The sequence below is a fragment of the Anser anser genome (assembly GCF_964211835.1).
Source record: "Anser anser genome assembly, chromosome: 13".
NCBI lineage: Eukaryota > Metazoa > Chordata > Aves > Anseriformes > Anatidae > Anser > Anser anser.
The window spans coordinates 23,475,033-23,495,617 of NC_139734.1; the positions used below are offsets into that span (position 1 = coordinate 23,475,033).

General features: G+C 43.1%; 2 protein-coding genes across 4 annotated transcripts in view; both read right to left on the bottom strand.

The window, feature by feature from the left end:
• The window catches only part of LOC310880591 (adrenodoxin-like), an 11,684-nt gene extending 7,108 nt beyond the window's left edge, over positions 1-4,576 (bottom strand). The window contains exon 1 of one of the 3 annotated variants that reach the window (XM_083796679.1): positions 4,543-4,576. In XM_083796679.1, the coding sequence (XP_083652805.1) occupies positions 4,543-4,561 (19 nt within the window). In that variant the 5' untranslated portion in view covers positions 4,562-4,576. Of the gene's footprint in view, positions 1-1,609; positions 1,629-4,106; positions 4,174-4,542 lie in introns of those variants that run through there. The other 2 variants (XM_083796677.1, XM_083796680.1) reach the window with 2 other exon arrangements.
• Positions 4,577-4,906: 330 nt separating this feature from the next.
• MSN (moesin) overlaps positions 4,907-20,585 on the bottom strand; it is a 45,770-nt gene continuing 30,091 nt past the window's right edge. The window contains exons 3-13 of the mRNA XM_083796675.1: positions 15,231-15,326; positions 14,624-14,898; positions 14,092-14,175; positions 13,614-13,760; positions 13,063-13,159; positions 11,870-12,033; positions 11,271-11,401; positions 10,436-10,596; positions 9,857-9,949; positions 9,197-9,430; positions 4,907-8,114 (exon numbers count right to left, since the gene is read on the bottom strand). Coding sequence (XP_083652801.1) covers positions 7,950-8,114; positions 9,197-9,430; positions 9,857-9,949; positions 10,436-10,596; positions 11,271-11,401; positions 11,870-12,033; positions 13,063-13,159; positions 13,614-13,760; positions 14,092-14,175; positions 14,624-14,898; positions 15,231-15,326 — 1,647 coding nt within the window. The 3' untranslated portion in view covers positions 4,907-7,949. The remainder of the gene's footprint in view (positions 8,115-9,196; positions 9,431-9,856; positions 9,950-10,435; positions 10,597-11,270; positions 11,402-11,869; positions 12,034-13,062; positions 13,160-13,613; positions 13,761-14,091; positions 14,176-14,623; positions 14,899-15,230; positions 15,327-20,585) is intronic.

Consider the following 20,585-nt stretch of genomic DNA (forward strand, 5'->3'; position numbering starts at 1 on the left):
CAGTTCTCACAGCAAGGACATTCATGTGTTTGCCTGGCACTGACTTCTCTCCTTGCCAGGAACTCTGAACACAGCAAGTGAGAGGTCAATGCCACCAGAGGAGAGCACAGAGAGGGAAGTTAGGTCAGAGATCAACACATCCAGTCCTGTAGGGAAGAGAGAAGCAGCAAAGAGGACAACTGTCCTCTGGTGAAAACAGGAACACCACCACTAGGGCAGGATAGAACCATGCCCTGCACTAGACTGATATGTTATTTTAAGGTCTTCGAAACAGGGCAAAGAAAAAACAGAAGTAAGGTCTGTCTTTCCCCCCCCTTTTCTCCAGTTCCATCTAACAGCAAGCCTAGAAGTAAACTCAGCATTTCCAGAGTAAACCTTTGTTCATTTAGTCCAGGCCACAAACAGAAATCCAGTCGAATAAGTATTCATCTCACAAAACACAGCAAATAATATAAATCTCATATTTTGAAAAAAAAAACAAAAACCTCAGAACATTGTTTTTTTGGTTGGTTGGTTGGTTTTTTTTTAAAAAAGAATTTTCCAATACTTTATGAGCAGGACAGGCAGAGCCGAAGTGAATCTTTAGCTCCATTTCATAGAAATTTGGCAGAAGCCATGTTTCCACTAGCAACCACACACAGACATGCACACACGTCCCATCTCACTTGCCAGCAGGTCACACTGCCATCAATGCAGTGGCTGTGCTGACATGTTTAGTAATGTCTTAGCACACACTGGGAAGGAAGTGGTTTTCTAGCCTGAAATACATCACCCAGTTTCTTCTGCGCCACACAGTTTCCCCTCCTCCCCAGTCTAGGGGCTCTCACAAAAATGGCCAAAACAGCTAAGAGGCACCATTATCCCCCTTGTCCCCAATTGCTACATAAGATGTAAACATATTGATATCAGCACAGGACTGCTCCAGCAGGACATTATACAGTGGTACTGCAGCCCTCCAGAGCCAGAAGCACTCAGACTTCCTGGATACCAGACCCAGCTCCTCTGAGCACTGTTTCAATCCTTCTGTGGGCCAGTTCAGCAAATACGTATGCACAGTCAGCACAAGGTAGACTTGCATCTGTTCCCTTAGGTAGAAAGCACTCTGTGCAATCAACTCTAACCAAAAGAGCTCTTCTGCTAACTTTGTGGCTTCCAGGAGACCCTAGATGGATGGTTTCAAGTTACTCTACTAGTCTGCTGCCTCTCTGAAAGCACAGATTCACAGAAACACAGAATCATCTAGGTTGGAAGAGACCTCCAAGATCATCTAGTCCAACCTCTGACCTAACACTAACAAGTCATCCACTAAACCATATCACTAAGGGCTACATCTAAACATCTTTTAAAGACCTCCCATGCTGAAAATAAAATCATGCTTTAATCCTGTAGTTATTAATGTAAAAAGGCACCACAGTTCCGTCGGAATTAATCCACTACCATTTGAATCAACATTTGACAAATCTAGTAAATTAAGGGAGGAATAAGTCCCTCCTGAGGGAGTGGGAGGAAGAATCAGAAAAAGCAGCCTGTCCTGCAGCAGATCAGCCACAAAGATAGGAGAGGGAAGAGACAGAAATCAGACATGCATCAGAAATAACCTAGTCCCTACCCATGAACAAGCTGCAAGACACGCAGGAGTACAAACATCATCCAGGTCAGCACATCGGCAACCAGTTGCTCCAATGTGCTCAACAGTGGAACAGGAAATGTGTCTAGAGGAAAGAGAGAACCTGAGTAAACAGTTCAATAAATCGTGACAAAGCTGAAGGTCAGCACTCTGTTCCAGTAAAGAAGTGGCTCCGTTCATGTTTGGAGCAAGCAGGACTGATCCATGCTCTCCTCCAGGTTTGTGGGAAGGCAGGCAGTCTGGACACGTGTGAAGGCAGAGCTGGAAGTCTGAGCTGAGTTCCATGAAATGGGCCACTATGTTCCTTCACAACTGTACTGCCATGGAAGAAAGGCATCATCTTCTGTACCATGTTTTACCTCTCAGATAAATGGAGAAAAAAGATTCCTGGTTGGCCTCTGAGAAGCATGAATGAGGGATGATCGATAAAATGGATACCTGAGACAGAAATTCTCTTGCGAGAGTTGTACAGAGCTGCTCTGGAGTAGTCCCTGCCAAGAGTCAGGGAGGGAGTCAGGCCTTTGCTGCTCCCACAGGTGAAGTCTCGAGGACTGCAGAGCAGCTGACACACAGAACCAGGAATAATGAAGGCTATCAGAATACCTCCTACCAAAGCCCATCACCTCACAAATACTGCAGTAAGGAAATAGATACAGGCTGCTTACACAGACAGAACTAAGTCCACTAAACAAAACTGAAAATCCCCATCCCCATCATCACCACAAAAACCCACCAATGACCATTTTCTGTCCCCAAACAAACTGCTAATAAAAGCAAACTGGACAACTTGTGCTTATCCTGCTTTCTCCAAGCCCACAGGACCAGGTACAGAGGGCTGCCCCAAAAGCAATGTGCTGAACTCAGACCTGAAAACACTTGATGTAAGCACTTTGCAAGTCTCAGATACTGAGTGTTATAGGCTGGAAGGTATGTGGGAAGGCTTTCAATGTGCCTCAGTTTCTACATCTGTCAAATGAGAAAACCAATTGCCCACTCTGACCTCTCTCTAGATGTTCAGCAACCTCTTTAGTATTGCTATAAAGAAAAGGAGCAAGGGACAAATTTTCACCACCGGAAACAAGAGGACAGTTATGCTATCAGATATGAGCTGACAAATTCATAACAGGGCTCCTTGATAGCAGCCACCCCTGGCAGAGCAGCTGCTGCCTGTCTGGGTGAAGGCCACTAGAAGTTACGGTGCCCCAGTCAAGGCCTTCATTTGCAACTACAGCTGCTTCTTCTTGTCAGTCAAGGATGCTTCAGAGATGGATGGGAGGGCAGTACTGCTACATGTGGAGTATAGACAAGCTTCACTATAACCTCTCCACTCAAGAGCAGTACATTCCACATCCCCTTGACCCTTAAGTCAGTCTTGATGGAAGAGCAACCCTGGCTTTAAAAGAGCACAATCAGAGGCAATAACCATGATGAGAACTTGTAATTTTCCAACTAGCTCTGCTCACCAGCAGGCTGTATCAATGGTATTAACATCTATTCAGAGCAAAAGAAGCTGGAGGTACAGCCCCTTCCAGGAGTTCCCAATATTCCTTTAAGTCTCAGAGACACTCTTTCCTTTCTCCTCCTTAGTCTTTCCTCCTATTTTCTGCATACCAACTTCATCCTATCATCTGAGAATATCTATCCTAAAATTACTAGTAACTTTAAGAGAGCTATTACTTAGCACCAGATGTTTGTTTAGGCATTGCTCTGTAGTAGGAACCTGCATGCTTGTCCACAAGCTGCACTTAAATTAGAGCTGCAGACCAGCGAGACTAAAGCCAGCCTCACTTTAATGCGCAACGCATTGAGGTCCAACTCATTTTTCTTACAGATGAGCTGTATCCTGCTTGTCTGTTCACTGAGAATCTCGCACCAAATCACTTCCAGTCTGTCCCTGTTTCACAGACAAAAGCATCTGTGTCCCCAACAGTTGTAGGTGTAGCCCAGATTAGAAACGTTATCACTGATAGAACAGCAAATAACAGCAGAAGCTATCTATGTAAACTAGAGTTTAAATACAGATTTGATTCTAAACTATAAAATATCTTCCAACAGATTAGAACAATCTGGTGTTTCTTTTACTGTATGGTCCTGCACAGCAGCCTTCAGCCATTAGTGCTTTGCACTTCCAATTCTTCAAGCACAAATTTAGTATAACTATACTTTTTTGGAGAAGTAACTAAACATCTTAAGTTTCCAAATACAGGCAAGGGAACACCATGAAAGCCATGGCATTCATGCAGAAGAATAGTCTGACTGCAAGCACAGTCTTCAGGAACTCCAGAAATGTAAGCACAGGTGGTATTGTTCATCTACATGTACATGCATTAAAAGACAGAATCCCATTTGTGAGAACTGCATCCCCAGGCCAGTGTGCATTCCCTTGAATAATGCAGTACAGTAGTATTCTAGTAGATTTGTGCAGTTAATCCAGTGGTGTTCAGGTATTTGGAATCCTGGAAGGAATGAGGAAACCCACCTACAGAAAACAGATCCATGTCAAGCCTGATGTGGATTGCAGAAGTCTCCATTGCTCCACACTTCACATTGTGTTTGTAGACAAGCTCAAGTTTCTCCCACAGTAGCAGATCTATGAGCACTAACAAATTTTGATGAAATCTCTGCCTTACTTTACAGTGCAGCAAGCATGAGGCAGTTTCTGCAAAGCCCCTCTTGACAACCACATGGAAAGCAGATACAAATGAAGATCACACAGCTCATTAGCAGAAAGTTGGCAGTAGCCTTGCTCCTCCATCACTGGGCCCTGTACTGAGACCTCATGAAACATGAAAGATGGGCCTGTGAAACAAATCAGATTAAAATCTCTGGTACAAGGCTAGTCTTGGACAGACCCAGCAGCAAGTCTGGGACATGCAGCAGCAGCACCGAGCCTGGCCACCCTCTTGTGTGCTCACCTGGTGCTGGATTCCTCATAGGTCAAGGCACAGCAGACACTCACCAGTGGAAAACTACTGCAGCAGCTCTTCTTCCCCAGTTTGACAGGCAGTTTGCAAGTTAAACATGATACAAATATACACTCAATTTCTCCACACAGAAATCTGAATTCCAGTAGTAGCTCCAGTCAGACAGCTGGGAAGGTCAGAAGGGGCATTACTTCAAGCAGTTTCTTGCTTTTGAAGGATGCAAGTAAGATATCCCTATTTGTGAGAGTGATACGATCATGGCTGACCTCTCAGGGGCCACATGGCAGACCTCTAACTTGGAGACACATTGCTAGACTCAAAGCAAGCCTTAAGCAATCATCCAGACACCATCTGCTGAATTTCTCTAAACTTTATTGGCACTGTAGGAAGAACAGGGTATGGATTTTTAACAACTCCTCCAAACGGGGAAAAAAAGCCTTAACATCAAGGTTCTCATTGCAGATAACCACATGGACCCATTAATTACTCCACAACCCTAAGGAATTGACATTTTATTATAATCCAATAAAAAGACTGGTCAAGAAAAAAACACCATAATTTACAGCAACAACAAAAAAGATGAAGCCAGGCAAACACTTGATAAGGTATTCCCCCCCCCCCCCCCATTAGGAGTAGTTAACCAATTAAACTGGGACATGGAGAGGAAGAAAAATTCACTGTATTCTAACAGATAAAAAATATGCCTACAAATCTCAACATAATACTGAAAGCTTCTTACATTAGTTTTCTTGCAAAATATCATTTCTTTACAATACAGTATACATTTCCAAGGGAAGGGGGACCATAAACGTATCCTCCGTCCCATGACTAATATTTTCTAATTGTGCATAGCTAGAAGTATTGAAATCAAATATCATTAGATACCACTAGAATATAATACTGGTTAAGAAGAAGAGAGGGCTGAAACAACTACAAAGAGTTAGGTGGACTCACTGGCACAAGCCGTTCTATTCCTATACTGGAACTTTAGGAATTAGAACGACATTTAACAAAAAAATCAAAACCCTATAAACACAAGTCATGCCAGCATCATAACATGAGCTCAGCAGTGTTGTGTGACTCAAAGCAGTAAGGCTTACTAGTTTATTATTTGAACACATTTCAGGCACTGTGTATCAGCTTGTTAGGAAATTGTTTAAATGTAATAAGGGCTTTTTTCCCTGCAAATGCACCAATAGTTGCTACAGACAGAACAGAAGTGCTGAGAACCAGCTTTAAAGCACCAGAACAGAAGTGTAATGGTTGTCTGCCCTGCCAGTAATGAGACTCATGCAGAGTCAGTGCCAATAACCCTTCAGTACAGAAATACACAAATCAGTTCTGACAAGTTTAACTGCAATCTTTCATTTGTGGCTTTCAAAGGACTGGAGCATGTCTTTTTGGCCAACCAAAAACTTCCTGTTTCCCCTGCCCAAAAGCATGTTGTATTCAGGGGAGAGAAGGGGGCTCTCACATGACTAATCTGGGTGTTCAGAAGTAACACGCTAAGTTATGCTCCCAACAGTAGTTTGGTTGGTTGGTGTGTGGATTTCCACAGACTTGTGTTGATTCTAAAAAAAAGCAGCAATGGTGAGGTTGTTTCTATCAGCCCAAGGAATTCTTGGGGAAATACTGCAGTTTGTTAACACTGACATGGACATTTCTTTTTGGCACACTCCCCCTTTGCCCTTTACTATATTTCAGGGAGGTGAAAATGCTTCAGCGTTCAGGTACTTTCCTTCCATCACCATGAACAGTGACACCATACAGACAATGGGGGCATCCACAAAAATGAGAAAGTCACAAGATTTAGGATCATGTTAGGCAAGAAAATAAGTCACAGGCGGCTAGCCCAATGACTTCCTATAGGGACAAGCTAATCCAAGGAGGGTAAAGCAAAGGAGGACTCCGTTATAGATGGAATCCATTCTAAGAGGCCTCTTCTAAAGGTTAAGGTTTCCTTCCATGAAGGATCAAGGCAAAATCCAATTCAACCCTGAGCATACATGGCTGTTTTCTCCCCAGAAATGGGGGGGTGGGACAGAAGCATGGGTAGGAATAGATAGCTTGGAAGACCGGAGGTGATGGGCATTAGAATAATTGATACAAATGGTTCCTAGAACCAGTCTCCCCACAACCACTAGTGTCCTGTTTCTAAGAGACAGATTCTGTGTTCAAAGCTATAACAGGGGCAAAGCATCCTTCTGGAGATGGAAAACCATTTGAGCCAGGGATCTGGCAAAACACTACTGAAGACTAAGGCAACAATTGGACAAATATCTCATGACCCTCTCCCATAAAATGCTGCTGGTAGCCAGGAAGACAGCTGCAGTCTTGTTTCTACATGACCCAGATACAAAAGTAGTTTTTGGTCCCCAGCTGCTAATCACTTTTTATGATTGTATCTAGTTTAAACAAAGACACCTGAGCTACAGTAGATCTATACACCATCATAAGGCACTGACAACTATGTTCTAAAAAGGCTTCATAGAAAAAACTGAAATCCCATTCACATGACTGAAATGAACTGGTTCAGCAAGAGAAAATATAGTTACAGGACTTTGTAGTCATTTACATTTCTGCTTACCTCTTTTCATTTTCAGTGGTGACCCAGTAACGGAAGGCAGTGTTCTTTAGCTGTCTCTGCCTCACTAGTTACATTCAAGTCAGACAAATGACAGTGAACAAAGCCATTTACCCAGAGGAAAACTTCTGGAAAACAGGGAATTCAAGGCTCTGATATACACCTCATTAGTGGAAATACTCCAAAGGCCTCCATGTGACTAGGAAATTCCAAGTTTCATCATTAAATAAAAAGTAACAACAGCAGGAACGCCACAGATTCTGTTTGGTCTGCTTAAATTTAAAGGACAAAAGCTTTGGTCTTTTATAAAGAAAGTCCATATTCTACCTCCAACCCTTCTTGCCACACTCCAGCCTCTCCTTCTCGACTATATGATTCAGACCCTTAATGAAGTCAGAAATGGCCTTTAAGCTTAATAATGAAGCTTGTGCAAGTTAGTAGGAATGTCAAACTGTTAGCACTTTACTGTATGTAATTCAGTGAAACTATCTGCTGGCCTCCCTACCCAATGGGAGAGGACAGCAACACAGCCATTTCAGTAAGCAATACAAAACTAAATGCAGTAAGACTTTACCCAAAGCCAAAGAATTTCAGATTTGCCCCAATACAAGTTTGCTTTCCCAAGCTGCCCCAGGAAGGTGTTAAATGTTGTTCTTTCTTCTGTCGCTGAACTCCAGCATTTGCCCAAAACTCTATAAATAAGACCATGGTCACTCTTCTGTAGTGGTTCCAGCGCAGCACAATTACGAGTGAGTGATGGGAGAGGATGGGAAAGGGGAGAAGAGAGTGCAGGGCAGCAGGTGCAGAGGAGAGTTTACATGGACTCAAACTCATCAATGCGCTGCTTGGTGTTGCCCTGCCGAATCTGACGAAGGGTCTTGTACTTGTCTCGGCCCAGCCGCATGTTCTCAGCGTGGATCATATCATTGGCTGTCTTCTTGGTTTCATCCCGAGCATTTGCCAGCTCTGAGGAAAGAGCCTTTGTAGAAAGGGAAACAGACAGCAATGGGTTAGCCATGCCAGAGACTCAAAGCTAGACAAGGAGCTTCCTTGCTGATCCTTCTAAACAGGAAACAGATAAGCCCAACTGCATACAGTCCTGGGCAACCTTGTCTAGCTGACCCTGCTTAAGCAAGGCAGTGGGTCTAGAGGATCTCAAGAGGTCCCTTCCAACCCAAACATTACTGTGAAAGTTGTTAATATTTTTCCCTAACATTTGAAGGTAGAAAATTTCAGGCGCTTCCACCTTACTTATCTTTGTCTAGCACAGTAACAAAGACGGTCATCAGTTTATTTCAGAAGAAGAATGAGAAAGTCCAGTGGAGAAATCCCTAAAGACTTCAGGAGCATTTTGCAGAAACGAAGCAGTTACAACCTTCTAGCACAGAAGAAACTTGCTGTAGATGAAAAAGGGCATATCTCTATCACTCTGCCTGTACATAACCATCACAGCATGATACAGAACAAAGTCTGCTGCAAGCCGGGCAGCTAGCAGGCAGTGTGGGGAAAAAAAAAAAGAAAACTAACAAAAACACTTTGTAAGCATCAACACTGGAACACCGGCATTCCCATTCCTTACAAGGAGGTGGTGCAGCATTGCTTCCCCCATGCTGAGCCCTAGCGGACTGCTCTCAGGATTTTGCAGTGAAACCCATTCAGACAAGAAAGACAGTTACAGCCAGCTTCATGATAAGAACTTGACCAAGTCCTCTGACACATTGCAGCCAGGGCTATGAACAGCTGTCAGATGGCTGGCAAAAGTTACACAAGCACAATACATCCAACAGATGCTGCTTCTTGGCACTGTTTGAAAACACTTTGCTGTTTCCAATGAAATGGACGTCAAGTGTCAGGAAACAAGCTATGCCCCTCTCCCCAACGGTAAGGTAAGCACCCATCTGATAAGATAACAATCACCTTACCTCAACCACCTCTCACCCCCCCCCCCTTTTTTTTTTCCCCTTTCTTTTTGAGGAATATCAGTAAAACCTTCCAGCTGTATTAATGTCAAGAACAGAAGCAACACCCAGGCACACACACTCTCTCCTGCCAGCTTCTTACCTTCAAGTGTTTCTGGACCCGTTCATTCTTCTCTGCTTCAGTGGTACGCTGCTCCTCACTGCGGTCCTTGATGGTGGCCTCTGATCGTAGCTCAGCACTTGCTTCTGCTGCATTCTCATCCTGTTCATCATCATGCTCATTCTCAGACTGCATGGGTTCGGTGACATGAGGGGTGCTCATAGCAGTCTTCAATTCCTCTTTGGTCTTTTCTAGGTCCTCCTGCACCATTTGTGCCTGCAGTAAGACACGCCACAGTGAGTTAGTGAACGCAATCCTGAGCATGAGGGATTTCTCACACAAGTTCACAGAAGCAGTACTTAGTGCTTATTATATCAAACCTTGTAGTTCTTGCACACTGAAATGATACGTTCCAAAGCTACCCAGACACAGTCACTTGCAAAATTTTCTGCTGGCTAGCACATCAGAGATTTGAGAAATGCTTATAACTCATGGAAAATTAGCTATAGGTCTAATCAGTCAAATTGTTTCTAGATATGGGGCACTCAATCTACCTAAAAAAGCAAAGCTAGATATCCACAACAGCCTGAAGCTTGCAGACAATCAGTCTAGTATGGTACCTAGTGCAGTAGTTTAGGTCACAAAACAAAACAAAGATTAAACCCACAAAAAGTACTGCTGTTTGTTTAGATTCTGCTTTACCTTCTGTTGCCACTCCTGGGCCTCACTCTCTTTCTTCTGCCTGGCCAGCTCCAGCTGTGTGATCCTAGCTGTGAGTTCTGCCATCTCAGCAGCCTGCAAAGGAAAGACTTTAAGTGGGGACAAAACACACATACTTGCTAAATGAAGCATTAAAAAACAGTATCTCTCTAACATCGTTTTGGTAAGGAGAACATCCTTCTGTATACTTCCCACTGATAACTACAGGATTAAAGGGAAAAGGAAGTTAAAAAAGTTTTGGGTTTTGTTGTGTTTGTTTTTTCCTCCAAACAGAACTGGAGAACTCACTTCTTTGAATCCAAGCCAGGGAAAGCAATTAGTGAGTTCTACATGCTGTTCTCAGCATCACATACTGTTGAAAGCAAAAAGCACAACAATCCAAACCTACTGTACAAAAAGATACAAACATCTGTATTCAGATATAAGCTCATCTACTTGAGGATAAAAATTAATGAACCATGCTATTCTGCCTTACTATGTTCATAGCCTGGTTTGTTCTATGAGTTTAGACCCCTACATTGTCACTATTTGCCCTACTCAATTTTCAGCTCACCCACTTACCAGCTGTTCCTGGGTCTTTTGTTGATCATGGGATGCTTTCAGCAGGGCCTCCTTTGCCTCTTCTGCTTCTCTACGTTCTTTAGCCAGTTTTTCTGCTTCCTCTTGAGCTCGTTTTCTTTCCTGTTCCAGCTCCATGGCTCTGCGAGTCTGTTCTTCCAGTTCTGAAAGAGTAGAATTGTACATTGAATAGAGAGCTCAAGTAAAGAATGGCAGTAGAAGAGGAAAGTGTTCCTATCGCTACCTCCTGAATGAGACCTTTCCTTCAGAGAGACAAGAAAGGTGCAAGAAACTGTCCCCTTTCTTCTCCTTCACATTGTAAATGGAGGCTGGAAAACCAAGAGTCAGGCCTGTTCCAAACCAGCAGATTACTTACCTCATTGATTTGTAGGGAAGTACCTATCCCAAAATGATGTCCTTAAAGACAGAGAAGCATACAGCACTTTGATTAGGCAACACTGCTTGGCCAACATTACTATGCAACTAGACTGTAAGAACCAGAGCACTGGCTGGTGGGACCCCTGCTACACTTTCTTACTCCTTCCTCTACAGGTGTGCTGAGATAAAGCTTCCAGCCATTATCTGAACAACTGCAACATAGTTTGGCTGCCAGAGAGGCAGCTTAGCTGCCACCCACCTCTTTAACGCAAGCCATACTTCAGTAGGTGCAGTTGGAGAAGTTATATTCAGCTTCAGAAGGCTAAACTTGGGCCCTACCGCACCAATTTGGGCACAATACCAGAGTCTGAATGGCTCATAGATGCTTCTAGTTTTACTCCTTGAAACCTTCTCACTCAGATTGTGCATCTAAATGGAATACTGGAGCATTTCATCTCACCTTGCTGGGCTTTCTTGGTTTGCTCCTCAATTTGCTTGAGTCTCTCCATTAGCTCCTCCTTTTCACGTTCAATCTTCTCCTTCTCCTTTTCTGCCAACTCCCTCTTCTTCTTCTCATTCTCCAGGAGGGCTCTGATGATGGGAAAAATCATGATGCAATTTACAATTAACAGATATCCAGTCTGGAGTGCTTCCTAGTGAAGCTATAAGCACACAAGAGATGTGCACTAGATCACTCAGCTGATGAGCTGTATTCCAGCTGTATCCCTTTAAACTGAAGCAAAGAAACAAAAAACTGTGCCAGCATTCACCTCAGTGGAAAGTTCACAATAGCAATGATACTAAGGGAAAGCTCCTTATATCAAGATCCAGATTAGTCCTTTCAAATAGACAGACACATTTTTAAATCCAAGAAAGTGGCAGTGGGTCACACTTGTGATGAATGCTGTTTCCATCCTCCCATTAAATCTACTGAAGCAGAAAGAAATTTGCCCTGTTTTTGGCTCAAGCAGATTAGTGTGCTGCCAGCAATTTATCTAGCACATGGTGCTATTGTGCTGTGACCAACCAAGTCCAGGTTACTCAGAACCCTACACCAACCTCTCCATCTGTTTCTGATGCTTCTCTTCCCGAGCCTGTGCTTTCATCTGCTGCACCTCAATGGTATCTGGTTTACGTCTGCGCATGTAGAGCTCATGGTTCCCCATGCAAAGTGCCAAGATTCGTTTGTTAATCCGTAACCGAGGGGCGTAGAATACAAAGTCCTTGGGACAAGGAAAAGGCAGCATTAGACTTGTTCCTTTCGCATAATAACCCCCTGAGTATGCAATACGCTCCAAGACCCTAAGCTTTCTAGAACTGCTAGCCAGCTTTTCTGCTCAGCATCTAAGTTCACTCTTTCAGGAGTGAATTTCAACCTGATAAACACAGGGCAGAAGTGCCCGACTCCTTGTTACAGTGTACTCAGTTTCACTGTAAAGCATTTCTAGTACACAGAGTGCAGAGTGACTTGCTCCATTGTTTCATTGCAAACACAATCAGGAGTTAGTTCACCATGCATATTGAGACTATACCTTCTCCCATCTTTCTTCCCACTTAGCTCTTTAGTGTAATAGTCTGGCCATCCACAAGTGTAATGCTTTGTCTTATGTCAGAAAGGGTGTCAAACATTATGCCCTGCAGATAAATAATTTTGTTCTGTTAAAAACAGAAGGTATCAGCTCACACAGGAAATTAATAAGCCCTATAGATGAAACCAAGCTGAATTATGTCCACTAAAAGTTTGTAAGAAAAAATGCTCCCAGTGTACCCTAGAAAACAACCTGAATCTTCAGCTTCAAATAAGGTGGAAAACTGTGAAAGACATTTCACGCTACTAAAGCCAACAAGATGCAAGAGAAGCTTTCAAGGTTAACATGGGTAGCTCAGATCAGTAATTGTATCAGAAAAATAGTATGGTCTTAGGAGAAGCAGAAACCCTAAGCAGAAAGCCTCGCTTTCCCACTGACTTTAAACAGAATAAGGTTACAAAGAACAAATTTCTCCCCTTGTGGCCAGAACCAAGCTCCATCTATCCCCTTACTGCTATTAGATCCATTCTGGGCATACTGCCCCAAACATATCAGGTAGTAGAGCACTGCTTAAGTCAATGTTGACATTATTGATAAAAAGATAATGTACAATAAAATAAAAAACCACACAACAAGAAAAAACAAAAAACTAACAATCAACTGATCATTCAGCTAAGAAGAAACTGAAAGTTTAAAAACTTTAATTTGAATGCTGCTTCTTACCGGTGCTTTCTTGTCAATAGGCTTGATAACAAACTTCTTGTCATTGAATGAGATGTTTCTGATCTCGCTCCAAGGGAATCCAATTTTCGGTGTTAGCCTGCAGAAATAGAAAGCAAAGGAGATGAAAGTCCCAAGTCATTCCAAATTCTTGACCTACAATAAAAAGCTTAAAATTCTGCCAAACATGCCCTCATATTTCAGTATTCTTAGGTTGACTGGAATAAGCATAAAAAATTAGAATCATTTAAATGAACTACAAACACAGGGAGTAATTTTACATATATTTATTTATGGAAAACATAACTGAAGAATTCATCTGCATCATGAAGACTAAGGATGCAAGTAAAACTAGCTTGATAACATTTGACAATGTGTTGTGTTTTCTGGTCCAAAGCAGCACGTTTTACGGAGCATTCTGGCAGCATCAAAAATACAGCCAAGAATGATACAGAAGTAGTAGAGTTTAGTAAAAGACTAGAATCCCAGAAAAGACTACCTTTACTAGAAAGGAGTTGAAGGCAGTGATTGGGGGGGGAGGGGGGGTTAATTACCTGTCATTCTGCTCATAAATGTTGAGTCCAAGAGCATCTACACCTAGCCAGAGTTCAGAGCCCTTTTTGTTCTTAATGCTGAAGTAGTTTACACCATACATTTCCAGATCCTGTGCAATTTTCAGGTACTCCAAGACAGCATCTTCTCTGCAGCATGCAAAAAGAAAGTAGATATTCCTTCTGAGTCAATAAAACATTAGATGAAGAAGGTGCTGTCTGCCTACATGGCTAGAGCAGCAATAAGCTGGCAAAGATTCCAAGAACCATGCTTGAAGATGATAGCAAACAAACTCTTTGTTTTGTTGTTGTTGTTTTCTACACTAAGGACAACCAGCTAGGCCTAGTTAATCCCAGCAGAATAACCTGAAGAACGCTAACTCATCCTGGAGTAAGCCACAGATTTTTATACGACTTCATACTTTACACACTAGCATATATCACAATACCTTAATACAGCAGTTCCACATGCATCAGTTACCTAATCATTCCTCGATGTTCCTCGTGCCACACCTGGATCCTCTCCTCCCACTGGTCTTTGTTAAGCTTATGCTGCTCCAGAACTCTAGAAAGAACACATTGCATGATTTAGACCAGCCACTGCATTTATGCTCACACAGTCGCATCACTCCAGAACAACACATTATTAAATACTCCATGGGCATCACAGTTTCCCCACAAAAATGTTCCAAGAAATAGAGTTCTATAATAAGGCTAGGTAGAGACACACTAGTCAGTGTTCCAGACTTCTGACAAATGACAAGCTATGTTCACCTTGTACCATAATATTTTTGTTTTTGTTTGTTTGTTTTGGAGCTTCTCCCACTACTTCCAATCAGAGTTTCTTCAGTAGCAACAGGACCTTTAAGATTAAAGCTCTTAAAGAAATAAATACCAATCCTCATCCTCAGAGAGGCACCAGACTATTTTATTCTGAAAAGTGCAGTCAAGACCCCAAAAAACTGCAAACCTTTTAAGGCAAAGAAGAACTAAGACTGACTAAGTTCACTCACCTCTGTGGAAGCAGTTTGTCACTAGCAAGGTAGCCAGACTTATGCACCTCTTTGTTGAAGTCTCCATATTTTGACTGGACAGCATAGGAAGCCAGCAGGACAGCTGTTTCTGGAGGACAATAAATGTCATCATTCAGAATTGCTTCCTTTACTTGGAGGAAGAATAGGCGCTGTGTGATGTCCTGGATCAGCTCTTCTGCCACATCCTCTGGGTAGAACTTGGCTCGGAATTTGAAAAGCAGAGGGCTTTCTTTGCGTACATCCTGTGCCGTTACCTGGAGCAACAAAGTTATTCTATTTTATAGCCCACATACCAAGTGAAGATGATCAGGTTTATGGACAGGAAAAGACGACAAGCATGCATTTGAAAAAATTTTTCCTTTCCAACACAGTAGTGAATGGACAAGTATTCACATGAGCATCATATTAACAGTTACTGGGGTGGGTAACAGATCTTCCAGGGTGGGGAAGATGGACTGAAGGAAGGTGGTACCAACTTGCTGTAATTTCAGGTGTTTAGAGAAGAACAGATCCCTGATCAAAGTACAGAGACTGAATCTTCAACAAAAGGGAACCAAGGATAAATGAGAGGTTGAAGCAAACATACCTTTTTATTTAATTTCAGCCATGTTGAGAATCCTTTTGTGTCCTGATACTGGAGTCCAAAAAACCAGACCTCTCTTAGACCAATTGTCTTGACAACCTGGAAGAAAGATAATGATCAGGAATCCCAGCCAGACAGGCTGATCTCACTGGTGGTGGAGAACCTGTCAGAGGTAAGAACACACAAGCGCAGAGACGACCAGGGCCATAGCATTCTGACACCCCTGCTACTTTTCACAAACATAGATGACAGGGCATCAGAGGAGGCCCACGTGGCAAATACATTCATCCCTCTCCCTCCTATCTTTAAGGATTGTTGCTATGTAAACACAGCAGCTGGGACAGAGTATTGTTTAGCCACTTATAAGCCAATCTGTTGCATTGCATTTTAGCTATACAAATCTGACAGGTGTAATAACTTTAAGAGCTTCTACAGGAATTAACTACACCGATACAGGAGCTCTCTCCCTAGTCATGTCTCTAGCCAACCGTAAGGGGTGCATAAATAAGAGTTAAAAGTGTTTTACAGACATACTGTAACAGGAGACAAAAGCCTCATGGGGGGGCAAGACTACTGCAGTATTATGCTGGTATAAAGGAGGGGAGAAGTTTCTTTGCCGAGCCTGCTCACTAGCATGAGGCCACCGCTTTGGACCCGCCTGCCATGGGGTTCAGCAAGTCAGGGGAGGTTCAGGCTTGATATCAGGAACAGGTTCTTCACCGAGAGGGTTGTAGCGCAATGGAATGAGCTCCCCAGGGACACAGTCACTGTACCAAGCCTGTCAGAGTTTAAGAAGTGTTTGGACTGTGCACTTAGTCACATGGTCTGAATTTTTGGGCAGACCTGTGTGGTGCCAGGAGTTGGACTCGATGATCCTTGTGGGTCCCTTCCGACTTGGGATATTCTGTGATTCTAAGTCTAGAAACTGAAGTTTGTCTACATCCTTCCTGACCTACCCCCCCCCCCCCCCCAAGTTGTTCTTATACCTGTGAATGAGGAATGAGGCACTTACCTGTAACCTCCATTATTAGACAATGGAGGAAGGAGAAGACACTTGTCTTTAGGTCTACACTGTACCTGGAGAACTGCTTTTAACACAGCTCCCACCCCTTGTGCTCCCTCACAGCTTCCCTCCTTCAGGGCGCAAGGATCTGACAAATAGCTGGGGTAGATTTAGCACTGCCTTGTCCCATGTTTTATATGATCTCTCCCTAACCCCCTACTTTCTTTTAAGTTGCTTCCACACTGATTCTGATTCCTAAGGATGCACTATATTTGCTTCTAATGTGGTCTCCAGATTTGTTGATATACAACATTAAGGACATAGGTTCCCTGCAAACACATTACTAGTTAGATAACTAAGGGCTTGGATCAGACATTTGTTCTGGCTTTACAAAAGCAGCAGTAGGGCACAAAAAAAGGGGGGGGGGGAGTTTTCAGCAGAGGCATGCTATTAGTAGCACATACAAAACCTACACAAGGTCATGTAGTGTATATACATCATTCCATTGAAGTCCATGAAATTATTCAGCCTGTCCTTGCTTGAATATGGAGAACTGGCATTAAGCCCAGAGTAAACACAGGGATCTGTGGGCCTTCACTTGCACATATCACATAGCAGGATGCCCACAGCTAAGGAGGCTTTCAGAATAGCATTAGAGTTTGCTGTATGTATTGAAAGCACATGGTAGGAGAGGAAGAAGGGCTGTCCTAGAGCCTAAGAAAAGCTCTGTTCTCGGCAACATTAACATTTGAATGGGATGGAGGCTCGCCCTCCACTGCTGCATGTGTCTGCTTGCCTCATTTTCATTTGTCAGCAGCTTAAGCCTGGGAATTCAACAAGCTGAACTGCCAGCAAGGAACTGAATGGCATCACACTGCGGCCCCGCACAAAGGGGCTTTTATTCCACAGCAGAGCAATAGCGGTGATAACAATGGCCCGGACGGGGCAAGAAGAGCACAGCACACAACATCACACCCCCAGATTGCTATTGAATCAAAGTAAAATGCAGTGCAATTCCTGCTCTAGGAATTATGCGATCTTGTAAAAAGCAAGGCATGTTGTGGCTTCTTAGCCTGAGCATAAATCTGGCCCGTTTAGCCTTCATCCTGAAAGTAAAAGACACATGATGATAGCCTCTGTCAAGTGGGGAGAAGGAAAAAAAGATAGTCCTCCCCACCTCTGCTTTAACAGTATGTTTCCTTTTCCCAAAGGGAACTAAATAAACAAACAAACAAAAAAAACACACACCACATGCATGAAGAAGAAACAGCTTTCTACATCTGCAAGGAGTCTGGCTAGCAGTTAGCAGCTCAATTTTGTTTGGGGGTGTACAGCATTTAGAGCCCTGATGAACCGTGAGATGTTCCAAAAAACAAACAGCTATTGGCCGTAGCTAGGGCTGGAAAAGGGCTGGCACACAGAACAGGAGAATACAGAGAGTACTGTTTAACACAGACCACTATACTTAAATACCAAAGTTTACTCTCTCGGCTGGACAGTGACATCTTTTCTTTGTGCCACCGAGAACATTAAGTCAGTCCCAGCGTCTTGTTTAGCACGCAGTACAAAGTTTAATCTACAGTTGGCAACAGATTACAGGCAGACTTAAAATCCAGCTGTTGCACAAAACCTTGACCAGCCACAACAAGGCTCTTAATCAAGCACCTTTAGCTTAAAAGGCCACTTTTGTGAGCAAATTTGTCTCTCTGCCTTAGGGTAGGTGGTGTATTTCTAGAGACAATCTAAGCGCACAGTACCATTCTTCACATATGTTCAGAGTAGAGACTCAAGGTCTTCCCGACAGCCTTCTCTCTCATTTCTCCTTACTCTACTTTTTCCAGGTCTGCATGGCTCCTGAACTTCCCCTCACCAAACACTAATCTTCCTCCCAGCTACAGATCTTGCCATTAAGAGCTATCCCACAGCAGCAGGAGGGCCATAATAGGCAGGTCTCCTAAACGTAGATTTTAGCATCAAGATGATTATTGAAGATTGCCCTTTTTCTCAGCCCCAGGAAATATACTACCACACTTGCAAACAAGTGTGGATCTTGCACGAAAGCAATATCTACACAAAGATAACAAAACATTCAAGCAGAAAGATGTTCCACTCAGAACAAGTTCCTGCTCCAGAGGCCAAAGCATCCTGGACTATTCCACAGCACACAAATCTGCCTTGAATCCTACTTCTTGTCCTGCCTGAAGATGAAGCAGGTCTTGACAGGCATGTCAAGTATTTTTAAGAGTAAGCCGCTAGCAAACAATATTGCTGGAGTAGCTCTGACCTGGTGCCGCACCTGCAGTTTAACATGCCATAGTTATTCTGTTCAGGCTAGAAACCAAGGCACCTAGTGGATAAAGGTCACGTGATTATCCTGCAGTTACCGACATTCAAAACCTCTATGCCACTCCACAAGTGCCCTTCCTTGATTAAACCATGGATTAGGATTACCAAAAGATTGCCAGCAGGCCCAGAAATTATTTCATTTCATTTCATGCAGCGATTATGGTAGGGTAAGTGTTCTCTCAATTACTGTTCAAAATTGAACACAGCGTTGCCTCAGCTAGCGACTTAGGTGTTCACACCCGTGTCCACAATGAAGCACAAGTGCACAAGAGAATGGAATTGGGGGGGGGGGGAGGGAGGGGCGGAAGCTCTTTTTTAATTCAATTGCCAATTTGGAATGGTTTATGAAATTGAACATATATATAGTCCATAGGTAGATCACACTGAGATTCAAGTCATGTCTCTCAAGCAGACTCAAGTTTCTTCATCATGTGCCTTCAGTCTGGCTATGGGATTAATCTCTGCAGGCTTCATCTGTGCCCAAGAATAATCCCAGAGATTAATCCCAAGAATCCCAAATCATTCAGTTCGTGCTACTGTCACCATGCTGGTTCTTTTCCTAGCCTTCCTACATCCAAACTGCCCATGCAAGATTTTCATGCCTTAAGAACTTACATCATCAGATAGCATAACCATCTTAACGCTGAAGCCACCATCTCTCGGACTTCACAATATCCAGAAGACAGTATTGGAAGGACTGAAGTTTACATGGTCAACTACGGGCTCAGAGAGCACAAAGCATATAATTGAGAAGCAAATCTGAAGTCAGGGAAGTGGAGTTCATTGTAGGTTGGAGAATGAAGCACTGACTAAATAGTTTAGTAACCACAACTCATTGTTAAAAAATAAAGCCTGATGTAAGGCCTATCAAATAGGTAGATCCTCACCCATCTATTGTACTTACCACCCAATAGATCTAGTATTGCAGACAGCTAAGACGCTTCTACAAAAGACTAGAAGAAGTAAGAGGCTCTTAAGTGGGAAAGAACAAGAAACTAACAGGATCCAAGGTCAGAAGTGATCAGAAACAAAGCATTTGAGAAGCTGCCTTGTAGAAGTGATGGGGCACATGGAAGAAGGGGGTATGTTTTCACACCACAGAAGTGCTCAAAACAGATGAAGGTTCTGTGACTACAGTCTGTATGCAGGCTGTCTGAGGAGCTTGTAAAATCAGTGTCCATTAAACTAGGGCATTTCTGAGAAAACTTTCCAGACAGCCAGCTGTGAAGCACTTGGGCCAGTGAATTACTGTTACCTCTCCCTGCCCAAGGCACAGGCTAGCCCCCCTGCCCCAGTGACAGAAGACATCTGCTAGAATCAATTTATCCCCTCCCCAAAAACAGTTTGAGAGGGAATTGAAACTGGAGGGACACAACTGCAAAACATTAAGTAGCTACACAGTTTTACCACACACACACACAAAAGTTATTCTTTCATAGAATATCCAAGCTGGAAGGGACCCACAATGACCATCAAGTCCAATTCCTGGGTCCCCAAAGGACCACCCAAAAAAATCTGATAATGTATGTATAGGAGACATACAAAGCAAAGCAATGCTTTGTTTTACACACTAGCCTCCAGTCTAACTACTCTTCAATCTGATAAAGAAAAGGGTCAAAGAAGGAAAACAAGCAGCTATCACTGCTGCAGCACCTGTACCCTACATCCCAGGAAAGCGATATTCCAAGCTGCCCATGAAGTAACCAGAGTCATTCACTGCATGTGGGGTAAGCAGCCCTCCCAATAGCCATAGCCTATACTCAACCTTGGCAGAGCTGTTTTTCCTGGTGAGTTGGCAAGCACTAGAATCCAGCATCTGATGCTAAGAGGCACATAAGCAGAGCTGCTAAAGGCAAGTTTGCATAATCTTCCTGTCTCAATTAACACAGGTTTTGTCCGTGTAAGCTATTTAAGATAATGCTATACAATTACAATCCTAGGGGATGGGATGATGTAGGGAGACCTCTAGTATAAATCATTATGTTATTACACCATATGTCAGCTCATAA